A 21,436-nucleotide genomic window follows, 5' to 3' on the forward strand; every position below is an offset into this window, starting at 1 on the left:
AATACATTTCAAAGTCTTGACTGAGAATTAAGTCACATTTTTGCCTTTCACGCGATGATGTGTCTGAAACCAGCTCATGCCGCGGTGTTCTTACTGCATTTGTCAAGTTTCCTACACCCAGCGCTTTCAGCAGAGAGCCCGTCCCCTACAGGGCCCCTTTACCACTCAACATTACCTGTAGCCTCGATTTAAGTCTCTTTTTACTGAACTGTTCGACAAATATCGGTCCATAACTTCTCATTAAGTTGTTTTTAGCGCAAGCATCTTTTGGTAATTTGGCTACATGCAGTGCCATTTTGACGCTTGCCACTTGCTGCACAGACTGCCAAATCTGCCCTGTGTTTGAAGCCTAAATAAACCTAATACGTTTTATATATTCTGTACTTGTGTTATGAAATTATGTGTATTATTTCAACATTAGAAGGAGTACTATAGTTGAATCGTTATTTTAATTACAGGCCAATAATGACATGCTACAAACCTATACAGGTGGTGAAAAAGGTTAGTTAATTGGACTTTAAGGGCTCTTAAAAATAAGTACAACTGAGACGGCTGCATTATCACATCAAAACGACACTTCCCTGAATAATACACTTTATTTGTGCATATTCTCTATCTAGAAGTTGACATATTTCAACCTTTATCTGGTAGCTTGTGTTTATAAGTCTCAGTGTACAATAGTTGACTAGTCGACTTCTACAAAGATACATGGAAGCTCTAGTTAAAATCGAGTGCTTTTGCCAGAGGGGGGCGCTGTTTGCAAACAATCAACACTTCTTATGGTACGTTCTCGTTACCTCCAAAATTACACTATCCAAACAATCACAATCACTGCTACCGCTACTGGTAACCACCATGAATCTATAATAGGAGCTTAATATACGTCCACGCTGATAACTGCACGTAAAATTATCCAAACTACAACACAATACGGTAAATTCAACTGAATAACTTAAAAATGAAACAAAAAAATAAGGTTGTCACTGAGAGGAAATGGAGCAAGAATCGAATAATTGTTCTGCAAAATGTAGCATGTTGGCGGATTTATTTGAGACAATGTTTAGAGTTTGAAGGTAATAGTTCATTTCCAACTATTAATACGTCGAAGCATTTAATTGTCGCGTTTAATGGTGTGAGCGGACTTTTCCCGGTGACCCAGAACGCCTGTCTGCCCGCCCCCCGGTCTGAAGCCTCGCCCCCCGGTCTGAAGCCTCGCTCCTCGCCCCTCCGGTTCCTCCTCGCCGTGACTGAACGACAGCTTTCCCTGCGAAGAAACACCATGTGAAGAACAAAAACCGAGCACAAGAGATCCTGAGAGGTTTAGAGTGCGGGCGCACACGTCGTCCGTCTCGCCACAACCGCGGGGATTCGACGGAAAGTGGATGGAAATATCACGGACGCGGAGCAGCACAGCGCGAGTGTGAGCAGCGGTACGTCCGTGGGCTGTGGGCTGTGTGCATTATGTGTATGTGTGTGTGAGATGAGTTTGCATGTCTGCCGCAAGAAAAGTTTAGGATGAAGGAAATGCACATCAAATGCAACTTCTGTAAAATGTGCATGTTGTAATTGCACACATGACGTCGCAGATGCCACTTCTGTGTCTGAAGTGGCAGCTGCGTGTGTGATTGTGCCACTTTGACAATGATTTGACTTTTTAATTTAAAAAATGTGTTTCCTCGTATTAAGTAAGCTACTATTCTGATTTCCCACAGGGTTATTCAAGACTATGATAGCTCAAGCAATCCTTTATTGAATCATTTATTTAAATAATAACTCTACCAATCAACAAAGGACTGATTTTAAATGTAAATAAAGTTCTTTATAAATATGTATGATGACACAACAAGCAAAAAGCGTAATTCTTAACTCAAATGTATTGCTTTGCATGTTTTAGACTAAATGGCCAGACTATGGGGAGCCTCCAGTCTCATATTCTAATGGGAAACACTGGATTTGCATTGTCAGAAGTATTTAGTCATGAAGCTGGTAACCGTAAATGATGATTCACCGGTCCAGATGATAGTAATAATAATGTAATGATAAATTGTGTTCAGTTACTTGTGTCTGTAAAAGAAACGACAACCTGGGTTTTAAAGGAACTGCTGCTTGTCATTTCCAGTGTATTGCGTTGTGAAATACCCTGCTTGACTCATTTAAGCTGATCGATTCACACAATGTTTGTGTCTGTGCCAGCATCGTTTAAGTCAGACCTTTGGGTTCCCTCACATCTGTTTGATATTCAGTAGCCCAATATTTAGGAAAGTTGACATGCTTGCCTATGAGGTCCAGAGCAGCCCAGTGATTATGGTCATTTCCAGATGTTGAATAGCCCCTTCGGTGTGTAGGTTCAGTCAGTGCACTTCAGCCTTCACATGACAGGCAGTAGAAGAGAGCAGGACTTTTCTGGCCACGAATGAGCGTCAAACCTGGACAGCGGTCGGATTAGGACAGGAAAGGAAACGTGTCAAATGTGTCAAAATAATCCTTTGGATGGCAACACTGCATTAATAAGACCTCATGGCATAAGTGAGTCTTTGTTGCACAGTCATTATTACATCAAGTGCTTTCTGCTTCAGGCTGAAGCAATGGCCTATTGCCTTGATAAGACAATGGTCATTTGTGACCTTGGGGCATTGTTGGATATCAAGAATGTGATCGCATTGACACAGAAAACGGTCTACGAGAAGAATAAACAACATTTCTAACGCAACTCATCATGATACTTAAGTGGACATGTTTTTCTTTCTATTATTGACTGTGAAAACATCGGACAGAAATGTGGCGCATGCTGTTCTGATTTTAAAAGTGCTTTCAAAGCCCTTTTTGTGCCGTGTCATTTCCTTCAGCCCCATGTGCAGGTGTTCCCTAACATGACCTCTGCCTGTGTCCACTGCCGGAGTGACTGTTTTACATTCCTCACGGGTGAAAATATCAAACCCTGGCACTCTTCTTCTATTACACCCTTATTGTAATTGATGGGTACCACCTGTTTTAGCTTTGTTTACGTAGTTGGAAGTACCAAGTGACTGAGAACTCTGGCGGTTACAAAAGTAGCCAGTGTCACTGTATCCAATTGAAAACTGCCCAAGGGTAAGTGGCTTGTTTAGGAGGAAGTAGTTTAATAGAGTTTTTAACAACTCCCAGGATTGTTAGCTGGAGGTACTGACGTGAGATAAGTGTTTTTGTGTTTCGCAGTCAGCCCTTTTTTTCCTCTTTTGCTTCCATTGTTTCACCCTCTTTAACAGGCACTCATAGTGTCGTCTTCTTTCTTTCAAACTTTGCTGGTTCATTTATTTTCTCAAACTCTACAGGTGGCAGACACATAGACAATGCCGACGATCGATGGCCAAGGCAGATACCCAGTTTTTGTGGCCCCGCCCCCTGGCACCCACCCAAGATCGCCTGGTTACGTGCCCGGACGGGTGGCACCGGTCCGGGCTCCGCCACCGACCAAAGCGCCACCGCCTCCACCAATAAAGCCTCATGGCCCACCCCCACAAAGACCGGCCCCGTACAGCCAGGCGGAGGACAAACATCGTGTGGAGCGTGCCCAGAGTCTGCAGAGAAGAAAGAACACGCTCATTTGTTTTGGGGCCTCCATGTGCACTTTCGTCTTGTCACTTATTCTCATCTTTAGCTTCTCAAAGCATGATGTTCTGGATGGTGAGTATTGCAACATATGAAACAATCATCACGACTAAAAGGCAGTGCTGAAGTCCCATCAATGTTAAATATGAGAAATTATGAAAAGCTTCTGGAATGCATAGAAATGTAAATAAAGTCCCTGGTATCTTGCAATAAACTATATACAAATATAAGCCAAGCTTCAAGATTGTCAGTGTGTTTTACACATTACTGTATGCTGTGTGTGAGAAACTCCACTCCAATTGTGTGCATTTCTTCACAGAAAATTGTCCAGATCATCATCCTTCTCTGAGCAGCTGGAATCCAGGTCATCAACCAGACAAGTCCATTGTCGTGAGAAAGGGACATTTATTTAGACTGGAAACCTCGGCTACATTTCTTTCCCTAACAATCCAATCAGGAGGTAGGAAAATGACCAGCTACCAATTACTGTTACACTGTTTTCTTTGTAATGTCCATTCAATCAAGGGTTTCACAATTCCAAAGGGGAAATTGATTAAACAGAAAATGTCATCAATTCAATTTGATTTATTTTTGTAGCGCCTGAAATCACACCTGCAGTTGCCTTGAGGGGCAACGGTGAAAAAACAGATTATAGGGACTTGGTAATGTCCCAGTGCCCCATGTCCTAAAAAATCAGATTAAACCCATGTTTGAAGTGGGTCATTCTTAATAACATTTGAAATTGTGCCATTGCATATGGATTGAAACAATTTTTTGTCTTTCTGTCCTTTATTGGCAAGTTTTGACATTGCAGCACTTTTTTCCTAGAATTGTAGCACTTTGCAACCTGTTACTGTTAAATATCTAATCTACTTATTTTACTGCAGGCCGGGTAGTTTTTGCAGACAGCCCTGATGGTGCCAAAAACATAACGCTGAGAACTGGATACATCCTCATAGAAGACGGTGGAGCCCTGCACATCGGTGGCCCCAAATGTCGCTATCGCTCTAGAGTATCTATCGCACTCATGGGTCGCTCTGACAGCCAAACGCTCGCCGATGTCCCCATCTTTGGTCGCAAATTCATTGGCGTCAAGTGTGGTGCAACACTGGAAATGCATGGCATTGAAAGCGTCTCCTGGTCTCTGCTAACACGCACCGTCCCAGCCTCTGGTTTATCCACTGGAGGTCATGCTTTTCAGCGGAACTTTATCCGGGGCATAAACCTGCGTGTTGTGGACCAGGACACTTCTGATGTTCTGTTGTCAGAGCGATATGACACTCATGAATCCATGAATGACAGTCGCCGCCTGACCCAGTTGCTCCGGACGCTGCCAGATGGACGCATCGTGGCACTGGCTGTGGGGGATTCGGCTGTAAAGAGTTTACTGGATGAGACTAAGAAGGCCATTGAAGAGAGGCTGGGGAGCAGCTATGTCTACGACCTCAAGTACAGGTAAATAATCCCTTTGCCTAATGCGGGGATCTTGTATCATCTGCAGTGCAGTTTTTCTTCATGTTCTGTAATACTATATTATGTTGTCATGGGTCATCCACTTCATCCGGGCTTTGTGTGCGCTGTCAAAGCCCTTTTGAAGTTCCAAGTTTGTTATGTTCTTGAGGCCTTGAGTGTTAGTTTATTTGAGATCCTTTGGGATAGATTAAGACTATTATAGTTCATTATGGGATAGAGCATTTCCCCACCTCCATACTTGCCTTAAGTGCATTTTCTTTAATCTGAAAAGCCTCCACAAGGACTAGATGTTTGTCTTCCTGTTTTTGCAGAAATACAGTCTGCCAGGACGGGAAGCACGCACTGGGTTACGGGGTTATGGACTGGGAGTATCCAGGATTTGCGCAAAATATGGCTGTTTTTTTACACACACTGGAAACAGTTGCAAAATATATATATATTTTTTTTTTTTTTTTTTTTTTTTTTATAATGGAAACCAGTTTATATGCTACTCTTAGGTTAGTTATGTAAAAGCCGAAGCTAGATTCTCCAATATCATGTTGCGCTATTGCGGGCTGGTTTCAAATCAGTACAGCGGTCTTCTTATATAGTCTAATAAGACAAACTAAGAATAATATCTATTTTTCTATCCGAGTTGTAGAAATGGTAAGACTCACGGCTCATTCATCACTTCATTTCAATGAGAGGTTTTAGTCTTTTCTCACCGTCTGTTGTCGAGCAAAGACGGCAACAAAACACATTGTTAGAATCCAATTGTTTTTGTAGATCAAGGACAAAATATGACACTGAATATAATTTTTGACAACACCCTTTTATCTTGTGCCTTGAATGTTTTGCTTAAACACTTTATGGTTTAACCCCGCGGCAAGCGGGCCCCTGTCCAGGGTGTAGGCCCAAAGTCCGTGGGATAGGCTCCAGTCACCCGTGACCCCTAACGAGAACAAGCGGTAGAAAATGAATGAACTTTATGGTCTCCAATGACACTGGCAGCAAACAAACATTTCCTGTAGTTGAATCAGCAGTGATATCGTCCCTTCCTGACCAGCCCTGTGTGATTTGACCCTCTGTTACAAATTATGAAGCCTCACTTTGATAATGTCACATGCATTTCTTGTCTTTTGACTACTTAACCATTTCTGATCTAATCAATAAATGTTTGCTTTATGTTGTCAGATGATACTTTGGTGTATAGTATTTATTGTATTTTAAACCAGTCTCTGTTTTCAGAGTGGTAAAATGTAACTTAAGATGTATGCTGTGTGTATTGCGGATATTATTTGCTTTGTAAAGTGTGGAATAATACCAGCAAAGGTCAGGAATGTGAGGACACAATGTGTTCTTGAAGGTCATTCATGTCAGGGTTTAAATAATTGCTTCAAAAACAAAAGTTTGCTCCCACGACTTCAACTGAATTATTTAAAGACTTTTGACATTTAAAATGTGAATGGCATCCTACCCACACCCAGTCCCTCTTGGCACCACCAGGCTCCTCCTAAACAATGTTAGTATGTTTTACTTGAAAGTAGAAGGGGAAAGTGAGCTGGAAACAATTAGGATTGCATTTATTTACAATTTATCATTGCAAAAAAGAAAAAAACACATTTGACCCCATAATGTCCATTGTATTTGCAGGCAGGCCTGGGCCCTGGTGTCAGTTGTTGGTGGTGGTAATGCTTCTTGTTCAGAGGATGTAAAGGAACATGAAAACCATGAGACTGTGGGTCAAGCTTGGGCAATGCGCAACTTCACAACAGTCAATGGAGTGGGCTTTTCCGTCAGTGCTTACAGCGAATGGAAAAATGGTAAGAATCAAAATAATTTGATCAAAGTCAATTCTTGACTCGTGTTTATATCCATAACAATACCTTCTGTTTTGTTCAGGTGTCGCCATCTCAGGCTTCCAGATCGACGCTCTTGACCAGGTTGTGTTGAATCTCCAGGATGAAGTACAGAAGAGTTGGAAACCCGGGGATCAAGTGGTTGTGGCCAGTACTGACTACTCCATGTACCAAGCGGAGCAGTTCACCCTGCTGCCCTGTCCTCACTGCAACAGCAGACAGGTCAGGATACAAGGTGAGAGAGGTCATTCTCCCATTCAGTGCTTCTAATACTGGTTTTTCCCTTCACATATTTACACATACAGTTGGAGATCATTTCAGTCAACTCCTTTTTTATAAATGTTTCCATTACATACTTGTGGTCACTCCTTATCCAAATTCATATTGCTTCCTGACCTCAGGGAGTTCTTGTCAACAGACAACTCCCTCTCTGCAGAGAAGATGGAACTGTGTTTTAGCTTAAACTATACACCTATTAGTGTGTCTCTCCAAGGGAACATCCTTCTCATTTCTATCTCAATTTGTATTTTCTTATGCACAGTGTAAATGTTCAATTATGTTTTTGCACATCTAGTTTTGATATACTTTTTGGCAGGATGCCTTTTCAGTATTTGAAATTTGACCTAAATATGGTTCTGATCTGTGTGGTCATTCGTCTCCTAATATAAAAAAGTTTGTCAAAGCAAAGATATTTACTAGTTACTAGTTAGTTATAAGACTTATTGGTTGACTGGTATTGGTTCCCTTTCTCGTTTTTTAAGATTTTGTGGCCCATAGGCGTTATTGAAATGGGGGACGAGCTCACGACTTGGCCGGCTGCACTTGGAGCTGTGTCTTAACCGCTCGACCACCGGGCAGCACGTTATTAGTTCCCTTTCATCTCCTGACCGGATCAAAATAAACTTTTTACAAATCTCGGCTGACCCACCCACATATAGACCTACTGGATGGCCAAATTAGGCCTGGGGGCCCCACTGTGCTCATCCCTACTTTAGTCATCACTTGCAAGTCGAATTGGGTTATGTTTTTATTCCTGGAGTCTGTGTAATATTTTTAACTGTATGTTTTCTAGGAAAACCACAATATAACCATGTGGGAGAGATTATAGATGGGATTGATATGCGGGCTGAGGTGGCTCTACTCTCCAGAAATATTCAGATTTCTGGAGAAATGGAAAACTTCTGTTATGGAGACAATCTGTGCCAATTCTTTAACTATGATACATTTGGAGGCCACATCAAGGTTTGTTCTGTGTTTATTCTATTTTATTTCAACTTTTCCGTCCTTAGTCCTTTAGTAATTTGGTAACTCCATGTAAGTCAACTGAACTGTTTCAATATATCCAATTACTAGCTAATGCAAAATCTATGCTCTTCTTTTCAGATATGTATTGTATATAACAAATATATATATTATATAATATGTATGTATATTATATGTATATAATATGTGTGTACACACACACACTGTAGATTTCATGTGCTGCTGCAGAGAAAATAAATACAATTTAGGGCAGTGGAGCAAGGACTTTGCCAATATCTTCTTAACAGGAACCAGACTGTGTATATTCCATATCCTTAAAAGACCTTGTTCTCAGCATTGTTAGATATGAAATACAATCTTCATTTTTGCATTTATCTTTGTGAGCATTTTTTTGTTGGCTTGTTTACATCTCCCAAAGATCTATGGTTTGGTTATTTCATGTAACAAATGCCACTGCCAAGTAAACTGATTAATTATCTACAAATGATTTAAAGAATTCATAGTCGACCCATATACAGTATGCATCTGAAGCTGTGACTCAGCCAGTGCAATTACTATACAGTTTGGTTTTAGTAAAGTGATTTATTATTTGCTCCCTTTTCCCTCTGATAGATCCTTGGCAATTTTTCTTCAGTCCATCTTTCCCATGTGGAGCTCAAGAACATGGGCCAGCAGCGAGAGAGGGGCCGTTACCCACTGCACTTCCACATGTGTGGAGACGTGGACCGGAAAGGAGGCTACTGGGAGCCCACATACGTAGACGGACTCTCCATACACCACTCTTTCTCACGCTGTATTTCTATTCATGCCACCAATGGTTTGTTGGTTAGTAGCATTTTGTCTTTTCAATTTGTGTATGTTTTTATATACACGAATAGTACTCAAGTGAAGCTGTCATTAGCGGTTTGAATTGTACCATCTTCATTTGAACAGACATCTTCAACATCTACAAATTGATGATACTGGCCTAGGGTAAATATTCAGATATGATTCCTTGTAGATGTGGTTATTTGGCAGTTGTACCTTTAGGGTTCATAACTTTCCCTGGTTTAATCCTAGCTTAGACCCAGTTTAGTCCTGATATAGACTCTGTTCTAGTCCTGTTCTAGTCTACCCAATTTTCATGGTGGTATGTGCTAATGTGAGCACAGCCTTAAACGTCCTGTTGAGATAAAGCAGTGAAAGGTCAAATACTGACCTTGAAGAACCGTAATCTTCCTTAAACCATTTTGAAGTGTGATCTGTCAATTGTCAGATAACATTGTTTAAGACTGTTGACTTCAGCAGTTCGGTTTCTGCTTGCCCCTCTGTTTTTGTGCTCCTTATACTGTTCTTACAACTCAGAATGGAGGATATGAAGAATGTTGAGTTTGTAACTTTTTTTAAAACTTTTTTTAGGTGAAAAACACTGTAGGTTATGACACTCTGGGACACTGCTTCTTTCTGGAGGATGGTATTGAACAACGAAACACTTTCTACCATAACCTTGGCATGCTCACACGACCTGGGACTCTGCTGCCTACTGACCGCAACGAGACGCTCTGCACAAGCATACGGGACAAAGTCTATAAGGGATATACTCCATCTCCCAGCACAGAATGCAAGTAAGTGATTTACAAAGTACTATTTCTTATTATTTAAATATTTCTTGACAAGCTGTAGTTTTAGGGATCACATGCTATATATCGGCCCATTGTAAATCATGGCAACAGACAAATAAACGTTTTCTTTATTTAGTTGGGTCGGTGTAATCCCTCATTCGTCCAGGCGTGTTCCATAGTAGAAAAAGCTTCAGTTCTTATTTAGTTGGAACAGTTCGTGTCAATGAACATTAGATCCTTGACAAGATACAAGAACACACTGGATTAAAGCTGGGGTCAGATCCATCGGCCTCTTTCCTCAGAAATGTAATTACAATACACCAGGGTAGTGTACAGATACTGGTCATTTACATTAGAGTGAGAGCGTTTGATATGATTGGAACATGTTTTTCTTGGACTGCCATCTGTTGAATTGGTTTTATTAGTGTAGCTTCCTTAGGTGTTTTTGTTGGGACAGTCTGAATGTGGTTAAATCTTCAAAAGCTCTCATCTTTGTTCTTCTGTATTTTTTGTTCTACGGTATTTTTCTTTAATCAATCTCAAATGTGTATAAAATGTGTTTTTCATGCATGTTTTTGACTTGTCTGGGGGTTGTTTACAGGGCAGTCTCAACATTCTGGATTGCCAACCCAAACAACAACCTCATAAGTAATGCAGCTGCTGGTTCACAGGTAATAAAAGCAGAGTTACAAATAACACCTTGTTTGGGTTCCACAAAATGACAAGTAAGGCCCATGTGATTTGGAATAAGCTGTGTGTCCTGTACTGCTCATACATCATTAAAATGGGATTTAACATTGGAGTCTTTAGTTTTAGTCCTGACAGGGTACTGGCTCTGCTTATCCAGTCGGGGCATGTCTGAGGTATTTGGGTTGACTCCAGGTTATAACTATAGAATTAGACTTTTATGAGCTGTTAAGCTCCTATAAATATTCTATCTTAGCTTCATTTTCTGTGATTATGTGCATGTTCTGTCCTTGGGTAATGTTAAACCCTTGTTGTTGCAGGATGCAGGCATATGGTTTGTGTTCCATAGCACTTCCACTGGTGACTCTCACAGACTGGTACCAGAAACCAAAGCAGAGCTCACTCCTCTTGGTGTTTTCTACAACAATCGGGTACACTCCAACTTTAAGGTATGCGCCCACCTATTCTGAACAAGCAATAAACACGCCAATTAGCTGTCATATAAATTGAGTAACAGTGTTTGTATCAGTGCACCATTTACCAACTTACATAAGTATTTCTCCCTGTGCTTACTACTAAGAGGAGAAAAGTAGTATTTTGGCTTACTTGCACATCTGGGTTGCACAATAGCACCTTGTTGTGTAATGACAGACGTCAGACAGGTAAACTGTAGTTCTTTGTGAAGTCTTAGCAGCTCGGAGTGAAGCTATGACCAGCTTATACCACTGGCCAACTTAGAGCACAGTGTTCAATACGAGCGTATGTGCTATTTCTGTTCCACATTGAATGCAGTATTTTCTTCTCCGTTAGTTTTATAGATTATTCACAGATGTTTCCCACTTCCTCATTTTCAACAGTCATTCTGCAGCTATGTTAGCTAAAGATTTGAGTGTAGTTGTTTATTAGTATGTCTTAAACCAAAATAAACTCCTGGTCATCATTCGTGGTGCAAGAGTTAAATGTTTGTCCTCCGTCTTCAATCTCGGTCTCTAATATTATGAATATTTGCATAACTTGCTTGTAGGCTGGCCTCTTCATTGATAAAGGAGTGAAGACCACCAATGCGAGCGCTGCGGACCCTAGAGAATATCTGTGTCTGGATAACAATGCTAGGTTTGTACTATATACCTTATGTACATTATGTACACAAGTCCACTGGACCACAAACAATACTTCCATTGAATTGATATTGCTAACTTACAAACATGCCTATGCTTCATCCAGTGTCTGTTTACATTTCCTTCATATGCATAAGCATTTCCTCTGTTTTATGTTACACTCTGCAAATATTTAGGTATTTGTGGTTTACTAATGTATTTGTGTAAGCCACTGCCAATAAATAAAAAAAATACATCGAGCAATAGTTATGCATTCCAGAACGTCCAATCCATTAAACGGGCTTAGAGTAGATACTACTACATTTAAAGGGAACCTCCTTCGGTTTTGTGTTGACAGAGAAAACAAGGCTTCACAGATAGTTTCCAGTCTTCGGCACCTTACCCAAACATTGCTCTGTGCTAGACGGAAAAAATCTTATGTGTCCACTGAGACTGCTGACTGTGTGTGTGTGTGTGTCAGTGTAAATGTGTAGTTGATGTGAGCAGAGTGAGAGAAAGAGTGGCCTTATTGTGGCCCAATAGATATACATTTAATACTTTCCTTTTTATAGATTTCGTCCTCATGAAAATGCTGATCCAAGTCGACCTCGAGTGTCAGCTGTGATTGACACACTAATCTCCTTCAAGAACAATGACTTGGGTGCATGGATCAGAGGTGGTGACATTGTCATTAAGAACTCTGGGTAAGATGAACAGACAGGACACATAATAAAATAATATAAATTGGAGATTAATGTCTTTGTTTTCCTATGTACAGTTTTGCAGACAATGGAGTGGGACTATCCTTTGCTAGGTAAAAAAACAATTAAGTCTTTTTGTTGTCAGCATAATAAGTCATTTGAATTTTACAGTGATGGAAGTTACCCTAAAGATGAAGGCTCTAGTCAGGAGGTGACACAGTCCCTATTTGTTGGTGAAAGTCCAAACAGGGGGACCCACGGGGGACAGAATAAATACTGGGGCCAAGGAGGAGTGGATGGAAAGAATAGGACGTTGCCCAAAAACAGGTGAGAGTCGACGGGGAGCAGCAAGTCAAACTATTTTAAAACATATTTATGTTAGTGGATCAGTATCTAATGTCTGGCTCATACAGTTAAGGTAAACGCAGACATCCAATCTGTAGGAGGGTGTTTGTACTCAGGGAAGTGTTTATGCTGCAGTACGTCATTTAAAGTGGTACTTTTTACCATTATATTGTAGCCAACATACAGCTTTATCGCTTTCATCATACATAATTTATTTTTACCTTTTAGTTTAAAATAGTTTGTGGTTTCTGTCAATATATATTTGTCATTTAAATGTATCTTCAAGAACACTGCATTTAGTTGGACTTTCTCACATCAATTTTTCATCTTTTTTTCAGGACATTTCCGATACGGGGATTCCAGATTTATGATGGCCCTGTGCGGGTAACACAGAGTACTTTTCGGGGCTTTGTGCCCACAGCTGAGCGCTTCACCAGTGCTGTGGGATTTAACCTGAAGAATACTTGGCAACTAACTCCACGCAACAACTTGTCTCACCTGGCATTTCACAACACTGTAAGCACACAGACACATTCATTGGTTCTCTTTGTTTTGTATTTGAGATTGCAGCTCTAATCAAGTCTGACTTTGAACACATTCACTATTGTGTTAACAAAAAACTGTCAATAGTTACTGAGGTGGCCCTGGATTGTGTGCTTGATGGAAGTAGTGAGGGTCACCCCAAACAGACTTTAAGCAATTATGTTGGTAAAGCAGTGAGGCCCTCTAGTTACTACCATATTCCCATAATCTTTGGACTTTCTTTTTTCAATTACTATTTAATGTTTGTTTTAATTTTTTTAATGTATTTTGTACATCCAAATTTCCCACAGGTGAGTCTGCGAGCATTCTTTGGGCACCCAGGTCAGTGGTTTGAGGAGAATGACCTGGATGGAGACAAGAACTCAATTTTTCACGATTTGGATGGTTCGGTAACGGGCTACAGAGACACATACGTGGGAAGAGCAGACAACTACCTAATCCAGCATCCGGACTGCATCAGCACACTACAGTGGAACGCAGTGATTTGTAGCGGCCGATACTCTCAGGTACAGTTTCTATGTGCAGCATGTTCGGTTTGCTTTTGTGCATGTATCTTGCTACACAAGTCTATATTTTTCAGGTGTACATACAAACTCAGGGGGCCCCCAGTCTTACCTTGTCCATCAGCCGTGATGAATATCCAAATTCACCTTTGGTACTGAGAGGGATTAACAGCCAGGGGGCACTGTCACAGCAATACCAGCCAATCCTGATGATGAGCAAGAGCTACACACTGCACTGGAGCGGACCTGCTCCCAGAGAGGTGGTCCTTTCTCTGATCAACTTTGACAAGTGAGATTTTCAACACTATTGGAAGAATAATTTTATCTTCAACCAAGGAATTGAAACCATTTTCAATTTAAAATGTTTAGCTAAATGCTAGTGGACTTTGTTGATTTTCCTCCTTAATGTCATTTGTTTTATGATGCCAGTTTCGTATCTCTATATGTCCCATACAAAATTCTTCTTCTTTGTTTGTCTTCTAGAGATGATTGGGTTCTTGTGGGTTTGTGTTATCAACCTGACACGGCCTTTCAGATTATGGCTGACATCAACGACCGACAAAGCAACACATTTGATGACCTTACAGACTATGGCACGGTGTCATCCCTTGAGGTTCTGCAAAAGAGACCAACAGAAAGAAAATATTTCTTTGATCAAAATGTGGGGTCGGTAATTGAAATAAATTGTGTACTTGATTTAGATTTTAAGTATATATTTCCAATGTCTTATTACTGTTCCTTCCACTGTATGCAGCTTGTTATGGCTTTACCTTCGGGCACAGCACATCAGAGACGGTCACAGCTATTGTTCTGTAAAAGGCTGTGAGAGAGTAAAAGTTCTGGCCACCACAAGCTCCAAACAAACCTGCAACTGTACAGCCAAGGCCTACCCCAAGTATGCAAAGCCAGCCTCAGCTACAGTGACCATGCCAGCTCTCGACGTGCAACCATGCCAGAACTGTGGAGCGACACAGGTATCTGCTGTTCAGTGGAGTAGAGCTTGTGTAGATCTCCCATTTACATTTTTAAAATGTTTGTATCTCAGGCAGTTTTTACCAGTGAGCCATGGACAGCCTATCTCCAGACCCAAGTCAAGTCTCTCAGCAGCAGTGAGCAGCAGATGGGGGACAACAGCTCTTTCATCACAGTAAGCAGACCTGGTAGTCACGTATAGTAAAAATCCAGCCACATAAGGTTTGCCTGGAAGACTTAAGCATTTTTGGATTCAGTCTGTGTCAACAATTATTAATTTTCCCTGCCAGGTGAACAAGGTGACTTTGCCCTTCTCTCAGCCTGGCTATTTTGTGGTCGCTGTGGATGCCTGTTCCGGTAAAGTGATCAAGAACACCTTGTTCGGAAAAATAGATACAAAGATGGAACAGTATCTAAAAACAGGAATACCAAAGAGGTAACGAGAAAAAGTTCTAATTTGTGTCCTAGTTTGATCAGAACTAACGTCCGGTTCACCCTCCAGGTCAATTGTACTTATGGCTACAAGAGGGCAATTAGATGACATGGCAAGGCTTGCACAACATCTAGTCTCACTTGGTTTAGCTAAAGCTGCTCATCTACACAATAAAGGTGTGGTACACAGATTTATGCAATTAAATATAGATGTTTTATACATTTTTAATTGTCTTTCATTCCTCCACAGAGAGCGTGGCGTTCTGGGCTTTTCAAGGCGGTTCTACACGACCTCCGTGGGTTTGTCTTCAGGCCAGTCAGGGAAATGATTTCCTGGGCGTGCAGCAGCGATATTTGCCTCTTGCCTTGGAGTCGTACGGCTGTCCACAGTCTGCAGCCCCGACACGCAAAGACCTGGAACTACTCAAAGCAGCCACAGAAACGCAATAACCAATGTGAACTACAGATACTGTCGCACAGACGAAAACTACCCCAACACACAACCAGCTGATGAATGTGAACTTCTGAACCCTTAATTTATTATTTAAAAAAGAGGAAGGCATTTATAACAACAATTATTTTTGTGTTATGATTGAGTTTTTTGTATCTTTGAGCCTCAGCGCAAATAACTTGATGCACTTTCTTTTTTAGAACAACTTACCCTTTACAAACCAAAGCAATCACATTATTTATTAAATGCAACAAAGTCTGCAGTAGAATACTTGTTTCCAGTCCAGCAAAATTGGATTCAAAACAAAACCAGCTATTCAGAAATTGTATTTATTATGAAAGAGATTTTGGGCTGATGAAAAGGACTAGTACCACTACAAAAGTGTTGTTTTACTCTGTCTTTCCTTTAACAAGTGATACATTTGTAGTTGTAGTCAATGACTAACCGCAAAATGTTGGAACTGGAAACCTAATCATTGTGTAGCTGCAAACTTTGTTAAAGCACCTTTATGGATTCCTACATGGATTTACTGGATCTCAAGATTATTGCAAAAAATGTTTGTTTACAGTGCTGGCCACATAGATGCAACACTGGTGAACACACTGGCGTACTCACTTTGTTTTAAACAATAAGTGAATGTTTTTCCTTTCAGCTGCCTCATTCTTTTTATTTATGTGCCAAACCATTGTGATGTAATATAACTGAATCAAGCAGGAACTTAATACTTAATGTTTTAACACAAACTGTATATCATTGTAAATGCTTTTACTTGCAGAGCATTGCAGTGTGTCCGGATGTGAGCAGGGCTCCCCCACTGAGCAGTGATACGCACCATATGTGTAGCTGAAGGTGTCTGAACGTCAGTCAGCAGTTGCTCTGGTGGACAGTAACCTTTTGCCTTATAACCACTCTACCCTTAAATGCAGCAAAATGATGAAATCCAAAGACCTATTTAGATATCGTGGCAGTCCTATCCAAATGTACTTTGTAAATTGTTAGGATAAAGTTGATATGTATAGTCTTGTTTTTAAAAGTTTCATTTGCCAGTTCAATAAATATACTTAAAAACATGTGATTTGAAATTATTTCCCAAAGTTCTGTCACCACTGGGGGGCAGTCAAGTCTTTGATTCTTTCCATAGCTAATTTATCTCTTGAGATACTTATTAATAATGTAAAAATCTATGTTTGCAAACCAAGACCTTAAAACACGTGTCTCATTAAACAGCCCAAAAGTAAAATTACAACCATGTCATGTTATATATTGACACAGATGTATCATATACATTTGCTCATCTCCTACATTGGCAAGTGGCCAAAAGGAGTCACTACTTTTGAGAACATAAAATATATATATGGATCCATTTTTAACCTCTATATCATATACAAAGGGGCTGTTTGCGGTCTGTCTTCATAAATCATAAATACTCCAGCATACACTTTTAGGATTGACATGGTGGAGTCTGGTCATTTTAGAGCGCTCATGTATGACAGGATCTCTGACATGGAGGTTGCAAAAACTGTCAACTTCTCAGAAAATGGATGGCCCTCACAGACAGCAGTCCTCACATGCCTCACAGAGGATTTATTTACCATAATGTGCTCTGTCCATGAAGACTGAATGTTCCTCCACACTTGGCACAGTTCTGGAAATTAAATGTGACAGATTGGTGGGGCACCTCTTGCCAGAGGTTCTGCTGCTTGTGAGAACACAAAACCCCTTCACATGACAGCATCTGCTGTCAAGATGCTGTCTACCACTGAATATCAGTCATCCAGTATATTTGATTTGATGGCAGTGTGCTTTTTTTGTTTTTTTTACAGCTGAGCTTTAATTGTGTAATAGGTAGAGTTTTGAACTGTGCAAATACAATTAGATAAATGCCAAGGCTAAAAATATGACACTGTATCTCACTGTAGGAGAGCAGGCGGGAGCTCTTAGCAATACATTATCTCAACAATTGTTAAAAGGCAAAGCTATAGCATGTGGTTAATGTGAACATATGGCCTTTTTTGTAATTCGTATGAGCTGCTTAATTACAAAAAGAATGAAATAGTGGTAAATGGTGTAAAATTATATTTTCAACATTATCTTTATATCTTTCTATGTTTATATGTTCAAGAAATCAATTTGGTAAATGTTGAATACCATTATGTAAAATAGAACATGTTTTATGCTCTACTGCAGATTTGTTTATTACTGGGAGAGTTCAGAATTGTACTGCACATACATAGTTTTATCGCTCACCACAGGCCAAAGTTGATCATAATTCTCCACCTCTGCATATTTTTTTTAATCTCCGTTCACACCCTCTTTTATCGGTGCCAGTTGAATCCCTGCTGATGCTCCGTGATGGTGGTCCTGAATAATTAAACAATCCTGACAGCCTTGTAGGGGTCCGTTTCCATGACAACCCTTCTCCCGGTGTCCTCTTTGCCCTGAGGAGTAACGTAAATCCCCTGTCTACTTAATGTCACTGGATAACTGCGCAGCAAAGTGGAGCGCAACAAAACGCAGGTGGAAGTCAAGGAGAGATTTTAAATGACATCGTACTGCTACTAATGCCCTCCATCAATGATGTCATAGGGGAAGGTACTGGTGCATCATGGGCTCCTCAGCTGCAGACCATTCAATCTCGATGAAATAAGAATAGGTAGCGTAAATTCATTATCTGGCGGCAAATGAACGGTATAGATTTGTAATAATCTTATCAAGTACAATCTGGTTATGAACATAAAAAAACAGGACATTTCTTTTCATTAGATGCTTTCTAAAGAAGCAAAACAATTGTATAGAATGATATATTTGCACATCAGATCACGATGTACATAATCACAATAAGTAAATAAATCTAATTTGGTAAATAATGTCATCATGGAAACGATATTGATATTACAAATGATATACAGAGGGGTCTGGTGTAAAAGTCAAATCAGCATACAAATCATACAGCAAGTCAGGAAGTCCTAGGACTAGAAGATTTATAATAACAAATATAAGACATATAAGTTACAAATGAGCCACTTGTGAGAAGGAATACTTTTTTCTCTCCTATTGAACGCTAACAAGCATTAAAATGACATGGTACACAGAAGATGGAGCGCAGAAGGGGCGGTGCCACATTAAGGTCACTGCAGAATCACTTGACTGATGCCTATAATGATTCCCGATGGTTTATGGACGTGTTATGCTCCATAGAGTGACTGATTCTCTGTCTCTGGACCAACACAAAGTCAATTACTCTTTGACATCAAATGATTCCTTCCTCCCCTGCCTATTAGACACTGAATTAACCTTCTACCTGTAGATGAGGAGGCATGAGGGGACAGTTATAGCCCCGCTGTACTAAAAAATTGGTCTTGTACTTTCCACACACCACCAACTGAGCTAATGACTCCTCAGAAATGTAATAAAAAGAGGATTAGCAAGTAGCTGTTTTGTCAGAGGTGCTTATGCTCTGCTTTAGTACAAGGACTCACTGGCTCACATGTTTATTGGCAGAACACAGCATGCCATTTTCAACTCTGGTTCAGAAATAATTCAGTTATTTTTGTTTTTGAAGGAAGTTAGATGTCAGACTTTCTAGAGGTCATTGTAGGCCAAACCAGCTTAAACAGGACATTTATAGCGTAGTGCTTTTGCCATTTCAACAAATTGCAGCTGATATGCATAAATATGGCACCTCTGAGGCCGTATGTTGTTGGATGGCCGTTATGGAATAATATTCATGATTACAGCTACAATGATGATGTTTGCACCGATATGCTCTAAGTGAATTCTCGCTCTTGAATAAACATTGTGCTAAGACCTGGACCACAAGAGAAGCTTTAAATTCAGACTTTATTGAACAGCTGTAAAGCTGCCCAAATCAGGTATTATAGCTACAGCCCCACATCAGATATAACATCAGATATAATATCTGACATGGAAACACTGTCCTCTCCATCTTTCACTAAAGCCCAGGTAGATCTTTACGTAAATCTTCATGGAATAATTATCATGTTTAGCAAAATAACCCTCCAAAACAGGCTGTAGACACACTACATTTAATTTTACTACTGTTTAATGTGACATTAGCTTAAACAATATAGTATGTGGATCTGGTTCTGATCAGATTAGATTGTTTGTGCACCTCTTAATGTAAATTGTAGTTATAAGTCCTTGTTCTGAAACAGTCCAATCTCAAGCTTGTTTGGAGTATTCTTGTTCAAACTGATTACAAATCCTTTGTGATGGCAAACCCTTGTGCAGATTCAGTTCCAAGCTACAACAACGCCCATACCATACCACAACACTTCATTTTACACACACAAGTGCAGCAATCAATACTTCACATCCCAGGTTTTTGTAACGAGTCATCACGAGTTTCATTAGAGCATTGTTCTGAGGCAGAGAAAGCTAAAAATAACTCTCAACTCAACAGAGTGTTTAAAATTCTAATATATTTCACATTAACATTTTTAATTTATTGTACAGAGGTTTCTTTTCAAACCTGAGTGGTTTTGTAGACATAGAATATCTAAACAAAGATATGTGATGATCAAGACACTTTAACTTTAAACCTTTTGTTTTAAATATAGGGACCACAGAATTTAATTGATTTATTTGTATCCCTCAAACAGAAAAACAAATGTTCAGATTCAGATAAATAAATACATTTAATGTTGGACCAAGAACTAAATTTGTTCTTGTGAACAGAATGTTGGTAAAACAGACTATCCAGCAGCATAGATTCCCACTTCACAGGGAAACATAATGACTAATAATTATGAAGATGAAGCAACTTTCAAGTGAAACCATTTCATGAAAAAAATGTTGGCACTAAAATGTAGACTGCCTTTCATCTCATCTGGCCATCCTTGTTTTAACTGTAGCTGATGATGACGCGGGCAGTGTGCAAATCGATGAGAGTCAAACCTGAGCCAGGCTGAACCTGACGTGACAGACTGCAATTAGGCCAGTCATTTCACAATCTGGGCATCACACCATGGCCGACAGACTCTGACAAAACTGTTAAGAGGTTGACAGAGGTGCAGAGAGAGTCCACAGTAAAACCCCCGCTGAGATTGAGCATAAGGAAGTGAGTAAGAGAGTCAAGACATATAGTGGATCATTTTACATTATGTCATCATAGCCATGTTTCCAGACAACAGAAAGCCCTAAAATGATTACAAGCTCTTAGGGGCCTCTCTCAAGTCAGTTCCGCCTCACTGTTGCTGTGGCATCCAAGTGATCTCTTCATTAATTCATAACGGAGCAGCGGACCAAATTAGCACTCGTTAGCCGCCCGCTGTTTACTTTTCTTTATTTGCTATCATTAACTCCAAGCCTCCCTTTTAAAACTGTGTGTGGACATGTGCAAGATGGGGTGGCGCTGCAGGCATTTAAGGTGGGTCGCCATTGCGCGCTCACCTAGCAACCTGTGGCCTAGGACAATTCTCAAAGGCAGGGCATCACTGGGGGGTCACACACACACACACACACCTCCCCTACTCCACAACCTTACCACATGGCGATCTGGGGCTCAGGTGCATTTGCTCATGACGTTTTGCTTGGCAGAAGATCCACCGGCTGGAGTTTAATGGACAACTGCTACCGCCATTAATTGAACTTGGACACGGTCAACGGAGACGGGAAACGAGAAATTCAAGACGTCAAATGGCTCATTGACCTGTCATAGGTTTTTATAACTTATTTGCGTTCAACTAACTTTAGCTTGTTCTGAAGTGACGATAATTTTCTTTGCCCGTCTCGCTATCATCCAAGCTTGAGACTCAAGTGGCTGTGTGTCACATTGCCTTCTACCCACCATATATCTTTGGACAAACAGATGTATTGCCATTATGTGCTGGTGACTGTGACATGAAGACCTACCCTGGCTGCGTCATGCCCTGTCGTCCAACACGCCTCCACAGACAGAGGGACGTCTTGCCCACCTGTGG

General features: G+C 40.4%; 1 protein-coding gene across 1 annotated transcript; it reads left to right on the forward strand.

Moving 5' to 3' along the window:
• Positions 1-1,220: 1,220 nt before the first annotated feature.
• On the forward strand, positions 1,221-16,560 carry cemip2 (cell migration inducing hyaluronidase 2). The gene is made up of 24 exons (XM_072433150.1): positions 1,221-1,430; positions 3,312-3,663; positions 3,908-4,048; positions 4,476-5,043; positions 6,694-6,863; positions 6,943-7,134; positions 7,972-8,141; positions 8,775-8,987; positions 9,561-9,766; positions 10,365-10,434; positions 10,771-10,899; positions 11,475-11,563; positions 12,120-12,251; positions 12,326-12,361; positions 12,420-12,575; positions 12,932-13,109; positions 13,427-13,642; positions 13,717-13,928; positions 14,123-14,305; positions 14,394-14,613; positions 14,685-14,786; positions 14,902-15,047; positions 15,114-15,220; positions 15,294-16,560. The coding sequence occupies exons 2-24, from the start codon at positions 3,330-3,332 to the stop codon at positions 15,491-15,493; spliced, it is 4,170 nt and encodes a 1,389-aa protein (XP_072289251.1). The 5' UTR covers positions 1,221-1,430; positions 3,312-3,329; the 3' UTR covers positions 15,494-16,560.
• The last annotated feature ends 4,876 nt before the right edge of the window (positions 16,561-21,436 follow it).

The sequence above is a fragment of the Eucyclogobius newberryi genome, unplaced genomic scaffold, assembly GCF_026437365.1.
Source record: "Eucyclogobius newberryi isolate DKJ021-1_F unplaced genomic scaffold, fEucNew1.0.hap1 SCAF_6, whole genome shotgun sequence".
Classification (NCBI taxonomy): Eukaryota; Metazoa; Chordata; class Actinopteri; order Gobiiformes; family Gobiidae; genus Eucyclogobius; species Eucyclogobius newberryi.

Excerpts from the sequence above, each read along its gene's own strand:
- cemip2 (XM_072433150.1), top strand. The coding sequence starts at position 3,330 with ATGCCGACGATCGATGGCCAAGGCAGATACCCAGTTTTTGTGGCCCCG. Across the intron at positions 10,435-10,770 it reads ATGCAGCTGCTGGTTCACAG|GATGCAGGCATATGGTTTGT; the intron begins GTAATAAAAGCA and ends TTGTTGTTGCAG. Across the intron at positions 12,362-12,419 it reads GTGGGACTATCCTTTGCTAG|TGATGGAAGTTACCCTAAAG; the intron begins GTAAAAAAACAA and ends TGAATTTTACAG.